At 49.9% G+C, this 12,009-nt stretch overlaps 2 protein-coding genes across 2 annotated transcripts in view; one reads left to right on the top strand and one right to left on the bottom strand.

The window, feature by feature from the left end:
• The window catches only part of Acad11 (acyl-CoA dehydrogenase family member 11), a 38,355-nt gene extending 38,087 nt beyond the window's left edge, over nucleotides 1-268 (bottom strand). The window contains exon 1 of the mRNA XM_042665881.1: nucleotides 88-268. Within this exon, the coding sequence (XP_042521815.1) occupies nucleotides 88-236 (149 nt within the window). The 5' untranslated portion in view covers nucleotides 237-268. The remainder of the gene's footprint in view (nucleotides 1-87) is intronic.
• Nucleotides 269-823: 555 nt separating this feature from the next.
• On the top strand, nucleotides 824-10,743 carry Uba5 (ubiquitin like modifier activating enzyme 5). The gene is made up of 12 exons (XM_042665882.1): nucleotides 824-1,036; nucleotides 2,474-2,519; nucleotides 2,627-2,716; nucleotides 4,456-4,565; nucleotides 5,745-5,831; nucleotides 6,119-6,203; nucleotides 7,371-7,475; nucleotides 7,883-8,010; nucleotides 8,624-8,759; nucleotides 9,582-9,666; nucleotides 9,795-9,901; nucleotides 10,610-10,743. Exons 1-12 carry the CDS (start codon nucleotides 849-851, stop codon nucleotides 10,691-10,693), a joined length of 1,251 nt encoding a protein of 416 aa, XP_042521816.1. The 5' UTR covers nucleotides 824-848; the 3' UTR covers nucleotides 10,694-10,743.
• Nucleotides 10,744-12,009: the final 1,266 nt, after the last annotated feature.

Genomic DNA, 12,009 nt, shown 5'->3' with positions numbered 1-12,009 from the left:
AGGGGACGCCGCGCGGCCCGAGCTGGGGGGCGCGGGGCCCGCGAAGGCCTTCAGGCCCGGGACGCCCCGTCCGGGACGGATAGATACCTGAACTGAGTGACACGGAGAGCGGCCCGGGGGTCGGCCCCGAAGCCAGGCACGTGCTGGCTTAAGTAGGCCTCCAGAGAATGGCGGTCGAAACGGTGCTGAGGCCGCACCTCGGTGGTGTCGGGCTGGCCGGGGACTCGCGGCTCCATGGCTGTCCGCCGCCGCCTCTGACAGACCGGCCGCCCGCGGGCCCAGGTCCGCTATTTAGGGAGACGTCCGGGGGAGGGGCGGGGCCTGATTCTAGCCAATCACGCGCGCCCGGAGCGCCGTTGCTCAGCAACCCCGGTGGGCGGGGCTCCGCCTGACGGGCAGAAGGAAGACTCAACCCTGTGTGTGCAAGAGGAAAGAGTCCGGTGGGATCTAGAGCTCTGGAATAAAAAGGTCCGGAACGTTTCTCGCCGCGGGCTTTAGTAAGTTAGAAACGTCGCCATCTATCTACTCGTGATGGGCACCTACGATCCTCCCGAGGCTATTGCCGCTGCCTGTTCTAGAAGAATTTGCGGAGGGGGAAGCGAAGCGATGACGGAGGCTCACCGGAAGTGGGCTGGGGGGAGCGATGATGGCGACGCACCGGAAGTGGGACGGTGGGCGTGACGGAGACGTGTCCGTACCGGCGGCTCTGCAGGGAGGCCCTGGCCCGGGAGTCGGCGGCGGGTGAGGGAGGCGACGTTCCGAGCGGCCGTGGTGTCGGGCGCAGCCCGGCGGCGGGCAGCGTGGGGCGGCGGCGGCGGCGGAGGCCCAGGCCGGGGACGGCGGCCGCCATGGACAGCCCGGCCGTGGCCGAGACGGTGGAGCGGCTGCGGCGGCGGATCCAGGAGCTGGAGCGGGAACTGGCCGTGGAGAGGAGTCGGCGGGGCCCCGGGGGAGGCGGCGGCTGCGGCGATGGAGCGGCAGGCCGGGCCCGCATCGAGAAGATGAGCGCGGAGGTGGTGGATTCGAACCCCTACAGGTGAGGGGCGGGGGGGGGAGGGTGGGCGGGGGGGGAGGCTGGGCGGGGGGGGGAGGCTGGGCGGGGGGGGAGGGAGGAGGGACGAGGCCACGGAACGTTCCCCTCCCCCCAGCCCCTCACCCGACCCTCCCGCCGCCTTCCCCAGGGTCTGGGCAGTTCTCTTTTTAATATTGAATCGGTAAGGCCACGTCTTAGGGCTAGTCAGAAGAGACTCTTGTCTAAGAAGAAGGGGAAAAAAAAGCAACATCCCAGCTAAGCTTCCATATGGTCTGGTTCCTGTCCACGCGTGTCGCCCGGGCCTGGGCCGCCTCGCTTCGCCTCTCTCCCCCCAGAAGTCACATCCAGTGTCACCTGTATGAGTAGCCTGCCAAGCCCCACCCACCCCTATGGTGAAGTGGTCTTCTGTGTGTGTGTGTGTGTGTGACACAGAAGGCCTCAGTGGCAGAGCCAGGCAGGGTGTGATTTTTTTTTTTAATTTTTTTTAATCACTCGTGGGGCCTGGACGCTGTCCCTCAGCTCTTCAGCTCAAGGGGAGCAGCTTTACCACTTGAGCCCCAGCACCAACTCTGGTTTTCTGGTGGTTCATTGGAGATAAGAGTCTCACCAACGTTCGTGCCCGGGCTGGCTTTGGACCACGATCCTCAGATCTCAGCCTCCTGAGTAGCTAGGAGGTTTAGATATTTTTAAAAATATTTACAAATGAAAACTCCCACATGAAATGTGAAGGAATATGAGTCGTATTTAAGGTCATCTTTCAGAAATTATGTTAATAAAAGATGATCTGTTGATACTATAATAATCACAGAGCTTTCAGAACTCCTCTAAACATTTGTGTCATTTTCCTTTCTTAAAATTGCTACTCAGGAGATGAGGTGTTAGTTGATAGCCAAGACTTCAGTTGTATATGTAAATGTGATCATGTACCAGAACAGAGGCTTTATATGTAGCTGACAGTTACACTAAGAAGAATAACAGAACAGGTTAGCAGTAATGCTTAAGGTATCTTTTAGAGTCCTTGGCATGCAGTAGGTGCTTACTAAAAGTATAGATGTCATCCATTATGGGCAGAGGCCACAAGTGAGTGGGATTCTACCCCTGAGTTGATTCTGATGACAGAGCATCAGTGTTCCACACGAACAGGAAAGTGTTAACCCACTCAGCATGGAAGCCATTGGACGCCCATCTGAGCCACCCATCAGAAGGAGCTTTAGAACAATGCTATTCCCCAGACTACCTAGGAGGTATCTGCTTCCAGTCCCCTCCCTAAGTTAGCTTCATCTAGAAAGAGCCGACCACAAACGATTCCACCTTTAAGAGCAACAGTAACGATTGAGCTTTGCTGTTCATCTTCTGCTAGCAAACACCTATTTATATCATTAGTGGCTAAGCAATTTCAAGCCTTAAAGCATTTTTTTTCCTTTTCTTTTTATTTTAAAGTCGCCTGATGGCATTGAAGCGAATGGGAATTGTAAGAGACTATGAGGTATGCTAAACCAAAGTTTCCAAAGACCTTCTCAGTAAATGAAGATAATTTTTGTTGGCGGATTAAATGAAGAGCTAACACACACACACAATTCTGCTTTTCCCTAGAAAATCCGCACCTTTGCTGTAGCAATAGTAGGTGTCGGCGGCGTTGGTAGTGTGACTGCTGAAATGCTGACGAGGTGTGGCATTGGTAAGGTAAAAATACTGCTTTCCCCCCCCCCCCCCCTCATCTAGGGTATGTCTCCCTCCAGGAGCAAATCAGGTACAAATTATGACACCCCCCCCCCCCAACTCCCCAATCAGTAGTCTGTTGATTTGTGATGTATTTATTCAGAGGGTTCTTTTTAACCCAAAGGGTTGAGGCAGACCCCTGTCCAAATACAAGCTGATATACTTGCTCATAACCCAAAGACCATTCGAATTGTGTTTGAGAATTTCTGTTCATTTGGCATACAATAGGTCTAGAACCTAGGAGAGAAGGCTGTAGAATCTGATGGGAGTGAAACACTAAAGCACCTAATGTTTCATTGAACATGTAAACATGCTAGAAAACGTACTTTCCTTGTTGTTGAACTTGAGCTAGAGAAAGCTGTAGATTTGGGGGATAGGGGTGATGGGGGTGGAACCCCAGGGCCTGTGCGTGGTAGGAAGGTGCTCTACCACAGAGTTATACCCTCATTTCCACAATATATACATATGTAAGTTTTTTTCTTTTTTAACTTTTAAGACTTGATTTGTATTTTCAGTAGGAAGAAGTAACCTGATATTGGAGTTCAGTGCAATGTTATAAAGATGAGGCTCATGACCTTAGATACACAATTATATGCCTTTATCATCTTGATAGAGCAAATATTCTTCCACACACACGTGAAGGTCCTGAGGCTTGAACTCAGGGCCTGGGTATTATTGTCTCTAAGCTTTTTTGCTCAGGGTTAGTGCTTTACCACTTGAGCCAAAAATCCACTTTTGGCTTGGTGCTTAATTGGAGATAAGTCTCACCGACTTTACTGCCCAGGATGGCCTTGAATCGTGACCTTCAGATCTCAGCCTCCTGAGTAGCTAAGATTACAGGTGTGGGTCACTTGCATCTGGCTCTCGAATAATTTTTGACTTCAAGCCACAATCCTTAGATCTCAGCTTCCTAGGTAGAATTACAGGTATGAGTCTCCTCACCTATCATACCTTTTTTTTTTGTTGTTGTTGTTTTATTTGATTTTTTGTTTATTTAGGTTGGTTCTGGGGCTTGAACTCAGGGCATGCATGCTGAGAATGACATTGCAGATTTATAGAATTTCAGACAAGGAAGGGAGCTTGTTGGTTCTAAACCATTCTTTAAGAAATGTGACCTAGCCAGGTGCTGGTCACTCAGGCCTGTCATCCTAGCTTCTCAGGAGGCTGAAATCTGAGGATTGATGTTCCAAGCCCCAATGAACCACCAGAAAACCAGAAGTGGGCTGTGGCTCAAGTGGTAGAATGCTCGCCTTGAGCTGAAGAGTTGAGGGACAGCGCCCAGGCCCAGAGTTCAATACCTATGACAGACAGGCAGGCAGGCAGGCAGACAGACAGACAGATAGACAGACAGACAGACAGACACACACACACACACACACACACACACACACACACACAAGGTACATTTGGATTTTGGCATAATTCTTTTTTTTTTTTTTTTTTAATGAGGTGAACCTTATTTTCTCAATGAAGTAATTTAGAGAAGCCGGGCAGCATTTTGAAGACATTTCACTTTAAATTCCAATTTCACTACACTTTAACACAGCAGCCTTTACCAGGGACCCTAAGTGGATAACAAAAGCTGCTTACGTACTGTAGAACATCTTGAGTCTTTGCATGCACTCAGACCGTCCTCAAACCGCATTTGCTGTTCCTTCTCGCCCATCGGTATTTCTCTCATTGGAACGCCGTCTTCTTTGCAGCTGCTACTCTTTGACTACGACAAGGTGGAGCTGGCCAACATGAACCGCCTCTTCTTCCAGCCTCACCAGGCGGGGCTGAGCAAAGTGCAGGCAGCGGAGCACACCTTGAGGTAAGCAGACCTGCGGGGCAATCTATGGTGTGTGTGTGTGTGTGTGTGGTCTGAGTTAGCCTCCTGTGTTACCACTCTCGCGAGTCTTCTTTCTGCTATAAAAATGGCAGATGTCGCTTGCGCCAGGAGTCCTCTTGGCTCTTAGGGCTATGGCTGGCAGTGCTTGTGCACACCGAGCTGGGTCATGCGCATTTCAGTGTTGGAGGCTCACAGGGTCTCTCTGGGGAGAGCCACAGGTGCATACCACCAGACAGCAGCCACGGGCAGCCCACAGAGGAATTAGCATATCTCTGCACCAGTGAAGCTTGATTTTGGACCCTGAAATTTGAGTTTCCTGCCATTTTATGGAATATTATTGCTCTGATTCTTTTTTTTTTTTTTTTGTCGCTTGTGGGGCTTGAACTCTGGGCCTGGGCGCTGTCCCTTAGCTCTTCAGCTCAAGGCGAGCACTCTACCACTTGAGCCACGGCGCCACTTCTGTTTTCAGGTGGTTCATTGGAGGTAAGAGTCTCACAGACTTTCCTGCTCAGGCTGGCTTGGGACTGTGATCCTCAGATCTCAGCCTCCTGAGTAGTTAGGATGACAGGTGTGCACCATCGGCGCCCAGTTAAAAGTACAAAATTTTTAACCTGAAGTGGAACAAAAGAAGATAAGGACTTTGGATATCCTTCAAATAACTTGAATTCTACTTTTTTAAGAGAGATTACATAATCTTTAGTGCTTAAAACTATGTCCTGTTACTTTTTATTTTGTGCTGGTCCTTGGGTGAACTCAGAACTTAGGTGCTGTCCCTGAGCAGCTTTTGCTTCAGGTTAGTGCTCTACCACTTAAGCCACACATCTGCTTTTGGCTTCTAAGAGTCTCACAGACTTTCCTGCCCCTGGGTGGCTTCAAACAAGATTCTCAGCTCTCAGCCTCCCAAGTGACTAGGGTGACAGGCGTGACCCACCGGCGCCTGGTTCTATTTTTTTTTTTTTAATTGTGAAAATACCGTACAGAGGGGTTACGAGTACATTTTTTATTATCAAGCATTGTTGCCTCCTCCTTTGTTTCCCCTTCCCATTCCTTCCCATCTCCCACCCACCTTCCCCATCCCTCCTTCCCCCCCCCCTCTATTTGGCATTATTTCTTGCTAATTCTATAGGTAGACATTATAATCATCTCCCTTTTCTCTCTTAGGAACATTAATCCTGATGTTCTTTTTGAAGTCCATAACTACAATATTACCACAGTGGAAAACTTTCAACATTTCATGGACAGAATAAGGTAAAGATTTTATTTTGTTGGTCGTGGGGCTTGAACTCTGGGCCTGGGCGCTGTCCCTCAGCTCTTCAGCTCAAGGCAAGAGCTCTACCACTTGAGCCACAGCGCCATTTCCGGTTTGCTGGTGGTTCATTGGAGATAAGAGTCTCATGGGGACTTTCTTGCCGAGGCTGGCTTTGAACCACAATCCTCAGATCTCAGCCTCCTGAGTAGCTAGGATGACAGGCCTGAGCCACCAGCATCCAGCCTCCTGATATGTTTTTCAAATGAAGTTTGTTCTCTGTGAGCAGTGGTGGCGGCATGGAAGAAGGGAGGCCCGTGGACCTGGTGCTCAGCTGTGTGGACAACTTTGAAGCTCGGATGGCAATCAACACGGTGAGTATTGCTGCAGAGCTCTCCCTGCCCTGCGCCACCTGGACCCCTTACAGGTCATCAATGTGCAACCCTACACTGGACACAGTGCTCAGCACAAACCCTGTTTGCTTTTCTAAAAAACGTTTGCCCAGCTGGGTGCTGGTGGCTCATGCGCCTGTCATCCTAGCTTCTCAGGAGGCTGAGATCTGAGGATCGTGATTCAAAGCCAGCCTGGGCAGGAAAGTCCATATGACTCTTATCTCCAATGAACCACCAGAAAACTGGAAGTGGTGCTGTGGCTCAAGTGGTAGAGCGCTGGTCTTGAGCTGAAGAGCTGAGGGATGGTGCCCAGGCCCAGAGTTCACGCCCCAGACCAACAAAAAATAAAAACATTTGCCCGACCTGGGGCTTGAACTCACCTGGGCACTGTCCCTTTAGCTCAAGGATAGTGCTCTGTCATTTGAGCCACAGCTCTACTCTGGCAGCAGTGGCGGCGGCTGTTGCTGCTGCTGCTGTATCTTCTGCTGCTGCTTCCTCTCTTGCGTCTTCCGCTCTTGCTGCTTCTGCATCTTCTGCTGCTTCTTTTTCTTCTTTGTCCTTTCTTGTTTCTCTTATTTGATATAAGAGTCTCACAGACTTACCTGCCTGGGCTGGCTTTGAATCACAATCCTCAGATCTCAGCCTCCTGAGTAACTAGGATGACAGGCGTGAGCCCCCGCTTGGCCCTATTTGTTTTTAATGTTCTGTTAGCCTACTTTCAAAACTGTGGCAACAGCTGTGGGTCCCACTTCCTCTGCCGAGCTGTGTTGCCATAGCCGGGACTTTTATGCCAAGGGAAAGCAGCGGGTACTTCTGGCCTCATGGCTATGAAGTGAACATGTGCTTTATCATACTTAACCCCTGCTCAGCTTTGGTTTTAACTTTTTATTGTGAGCGAATAAACAACATAAATATCGAGGAAAACCTTGTTTGTCTTAAAATATTTATAAAATTTTTTTCACACTTTTTTTTTTGTTTTTCACTTCTTATGTGACATTCACCGTTGTTGCTGCTGAAGTTCTAGAGAAACATTAGTTTTTGCATTAACCTGACAGGGAATGTCACACAGCTTGTGCTGATCCCCGAAAAAATGGATCGCCAATTGCTGTGCATTGTGAATCTTCCTTCCTCGTGCTCCTCTCCCTGCAGGCGTGCAATGAACTCGGACAGACCTGGATGGAGTCCGGGGTCAGCGAGAACGCAGTGTCGGGCCACATCCAGCTCATGGTTCCCGGGCAGTCCGCCTGCTTTGCGGTATGCGGCAGTGCTTGGACGTGGAGGGGAATTGAACAATGAACTTGAGCTGTGGGTGGTGGTTTACCGCTGTAGTCCCAGCTGCTCAGTTCACTGGGGATCGGGAGCATTGTCACCTGCGAGACACAGTGTCAACCGTACAGCCGGGCAGGAGTCACGCCTATCATCCTGGTCGTGATGGGAAACCACACATGGGAGAGGCAAAAAAAAGGGAGTCTCCAGCTCAAAACAGGGCCGGGGGGCCTAACTCAAGTCTAGGGCACCTGCCTATCACGCATAAATCCCTGGGGTCAAACCCTGGTAATGCAAAAGAAAAAGAAAATTACATGTGGGTCTGGTGGAATAGGACTTAGCACACATGCTATACTTCCCCGCTTTTGAAATTGCTCTCATGCTCTCTCATGCAGTGCGCTCCGCCACTGGTAGTTGCGGCGAACATGGACGAGAAGACGCTGAAGCGCGATGGCGTGTGCGCTGCCAGCCTCCCGACCACCATGGGGGTGGTGGCGGGTGTCCTGGTGCAGAACGTGCTCAAGTAAGTGTAGCCCGGCCCACACGTGGCCGTGTTTGTGTCTGGCAAACACGGAGTTAACCTCAGGACATATTACAACCGCCCGCGCTTAACTCAATTGGCATTTTTATTAGGCCGTTAAAACTTCATGTTACACAAGTTTTTGATAGATGTGTATGGTAGTGTGTGTTTTTATCATAAATAGGTGTGTGTAGTTTTTATTTGCCTGTCATGGGTCTTGAACTCTGGGCCTGGGTGCTGTCCCTCAGCTCTTCAGCTCAAGGCAAGCGCTCTACCACTTGAGCCACAACACTACTTCCGATTTTCTGGTGATTTATTGGAGATAAGAGTCTTGGACTTTCCTGCCTGGGCTGGCTTTGAACCACGATCCTCAGATCTCAGCCTCCTAAGTAGTTAGGATGATAGGCGTGAGCCACCAGCTCATACTTTTTATTTATGCATACACGTCTGTTTATGCAGAAATGTTGAATGTATTCATATTGCACATGGAAACACGTGTGGCATGGGCACGGGTACAAGGTCATTTGGCACTGGTATTTTTGCATCACACATCTCTGGGCAGCCGGAGCACCTGTGCAGTGTTCATTTCTGTCACTTGTGTGGTTTGTTTCTCTAGGTTTCTGTTAAACTTTGGCACCATCAGCTTCTACCTGGGCTACAATGCGATGCAGGATTTCTTCCCCACGATGTCCATGAAGCCAAACCCCCAGTGCAATGACCGCAACTGCAGGAGGCGGCAGGAGGAGCATGAGGTACGCACGCCCCGCCCCCACCCTGCACGCCCCGCCCCCACCCCACATGCCCCGCCCCCACCCCGGGCTTGTTCTGCCTCCATCAGCGATGGGAAAGACAAGCACACACGCCTGCCATCCTAGCTACTCAGGAGGCTGAGATCTGAGGATCACGGTTCAAAGCCAGCCCAGGCAGGAAATTCCCTATGAGACTCTTATCTCCAATGAACCACCAGAAAACCAGAAGTGGCGCTGTGGCTCAAGTGGTAGAGCGCTTGCCTTGAACAAAAGAGCTCAGGGACAGCGCCCAGGCCCTGAGTTCAAGTCCCAGGACTGGCAAAAACACAAAAAAGCACACTTGGGATCAAGATAAATGGGCTCAGGTTTTTTAAAATGAGTATTAGTTGAACAAGGGGTTTCATTGTGACATTTCCACACATGAATACAACATATCCTAATCAACTTCACCCTCTGTAACTCTTTCCATCTTGCCCTCCCCGCTTTTTTTTTTCTTTCTGTGAACTCTGGGCCTGGGTGCTGTCCCTCAGCTCTTCAGCTCAAGGCAAGTACTCTACCACTTGAGCCACAGTGTCAATTCCAATTTTCTGAGTGGTTTATTGGGGGTAAGAGTCTCTTGGACTTTCCTGCCCAGGCTGGCTTTGAACTGCCATCCTCAGATCTCAGCCTCTTAAGTAGCTAGGATGACAGGCGTGAGCCACCAGTGCTTGGCTATTTAGTATATTTTTAAAGTCCTTTCTGGGTGTTGCTAAGATAGAGGACCTGGGTGAATCTCTCATGGTTCAGAGACGTGAGGAAGTGGAAACTGGCTGTTTGATTTTGCAGAGAAAGGCGGCTGAGCAGCGCACGCCGGAGGCCGGCCAGGGGGAGGAGGAGGAGGAAGAGGTCGTGCACGAGGACAATGAGTGGGGTGGGTGTTCTTTGACACGTTGACTTGTAGCTTCCTGTCACATTTCCTGTGCTGTGAATAGAAGACCAATTGGGTGGTGACAGTGCCCGCCTTGGTGAAGGTGTTTCTTCCTGATCGTCCTTGCACAGGTATAGAGCTGGTGTCTGAGGTGTCGGAAGAGGAGCTGAGGAAGTCTTCAGGTCCAGTGCCCGACTTGCCCAAAGGCATCACAGTGGCATACACTCTCCCCACACAGGTGCTTGTCAAACCCGGGTTGCTCGTAAGTCAGTGGTGGGCAGGGAAAATGTGGGCTTCCCTTTTGCTTCTGCCTGTGATGTTGAAGAGTCAGTGTGGTGGGTATCTTACAGCATTGGCTTTAAGATGAGAGAAAGGGGTGTTCAGTGTTAATGTGGGGGTTTTTGTTTGGCTCACTTGAAGTTCTTTGAAGACAGACATAAAATGCTTCTGTTTACTCAATGTCTAATTTTTTTTTTAATCAGTCATGGGACCTGAACTCAGGGCCTGGGAGCTATCCCTGAACCTTTTTGTGCTCAAGGTGAGCACTCTACCACTTGAGCCACAGTGCCACTTCCGGTTTTCTGGTGGTGCATTGGAGATCAGAGTCTCCTGCACTTTCCTGCCCAGGCTGGCTTTGAACAGCAATCCTCAGATCTCAGCCTCCTGAGTAGCGAGGGTGACAGGCGTGAGCCATAGTGTCCAACTGTATAAGTTTTTTGACTGAGGATTTTTCTTTTTTACATTGGTTATTTTAACTATGTTTTAAAACTATGCTGGTGGAAACACCTTTGTGAAGGCATGGGCATGGGCCTTGGAGAAACCTCTGTTTCTGCTAACAATTGCTGCGCATGTCTATGAGAGGAAAGCTGGCCTCCATCTCCTTGGATGTGGCTAGGGTTGTTCTGCACAGGCCCTGAGCTCACACGTTCCCCTCTTCTGCGAACAGCATCAAGACCCTGCGCCTGGAGTAGCAGTGGAAGATTCTGGCGAGAGCTTGGAAGACCTCATGGCCAAGATGAAGAACCTATAGCTGGTGGGCTGGCATGTAGTTCATTTTGTGCTTAAACTATTCCCTTGAAATGCAAAGAAAAAGGAAAAAAGAAAGCTAATAAAACGTAGGGCGCACATCTGCACCGCACTGTTGTACTTGGTGAGGCTCCAGCGGCTGTTACTTTCCCCTTGTGCGCAGCGGGCCGCCTCCTGCCACACATGACTTCGAGCTCTGTGTCTGGCGGGAGGAAAGGAGGACACAGTCCACTACTATGACCTGGACCCACCGTAAAATAGAAACTTCCAGTGTTTCCTGATGACAAAGCAGCCACATGGCGTCAGTGGGAAGGTTTCCAGACCTCTGAGCTCCATGTTTGCAAGACAGGTGAAAGCTGGGGTTTCCCACAGGGAGGCACGCATGGATCCCGCCCCACAGTGCGTGTGAATGCTGCTCATCCCATCCAGTGACCACCAGACGTGTTCATTCCCCGGAAGGATGTTTCCCTACTAAGTTGCAAACTCACATAAATGGGTTTTCTCTGGCGTCGCTTATGAATGACGACAGCTGAGGGAGCTTTGCATGGATGGATGCAGAGCCAGCGGCTTCAAGAAAAACAAGAAATAACACGCAGTCGTAGCCGCTGCTGGGCCTTGAACTCAAGGCCTTGCACTTGCTTTGCTGCCACTCAGCCCTGCGAGCCACGCCTCCCATTAGTTTTGGAGCTGGAGTATCAGACTTTTTTGCTTACCCTGGCTTAGAACCAAGATCCCTCCAGTTCTCAGCCTGCTGAGTAGATGGGTTTTCTGTGTAGTAGGAAAATATGTCCTACAGATTTCTTCCCGTAAGGATCTTGTAGGTATCATCCCATGACAGCTGTACATTGCGAGCCCATGCTGATGAGCAGTAACTTCATACTTACCAAGGAAGCTGGGATTCCTCCCGTTACACTTTCATCTTTCCCCTTTCTTTTCCGGAAGGCATTGACAGGGATTTGTTGGTTGTAACTCCAGTTGAGTTTAGGATTGAGGTGTCTGAGCCCCGCCTTTCTCCGTGTGAAGGGGTATTTTAATGAGAACCTAGTTTTCCGGTTGGAGGACCTGACACAGGCACACATGGTGTCTGTTACGGCTGTCTCCATCAAGTATTTTAACAGTGCCTATCACTAGCACAATAAACAAAACAATAATGTGACCAAATTATATATTGTACGTTTAATTCTTTTGAAATATATAGTGATCATCCCCCTCCCCCAACTAAAATTAAATTTTGCTGTAGAGTCACTTTGAAGAACTATTAGCACCTTCTTCAAAGTTTTCTTAAGGTCAAGGTTTGGAGGAACAAAATATATACATACA

Source organism: Dipodomys spectabilis, unplaced genomic scaffold (genome assembly GCF_019054845.1).
Source record: "Dipodomys spectabilis isolate Male_0828 unplaced genomic scaffold, ASM1905484v1 ptg000360l, whole genome shotgun sequence".
NCBI lineage: Eukaryota > Metazoa > Chordata > Mammalia > Rodentia > Heteromyidae > Dipodomys > Dipodomys spectabilis.
The sequence above is the reverse complement of the archived record's forward strand: the minus strand, read 5'-3'. Positions and strand labels throughout refer to the sequence as shown.

Coding starts and splice junctions, on each gene's coding strand:
- Uba5 (XM_042665882.1), top strand. CDS start 849: ATGGACAGCCCGGCCGTGGCCGAGACGGTGGAGCGGCTGCGGCGGCGG. Junction 1,037..2,473: donor GTGGATTCGAACCCCTACAG/GTGAGGGGCGGG, acceptor TTTATTTTAAAG/TCGCCTGATGGCATTGAAGC. Junction 4,566..5,744: donor GCAGCGGAGCACACCTTGAG/GTAAGCAGACCT, acceptor TTTCTCTCTTAG/GAACATTAATCCTGATGTTC.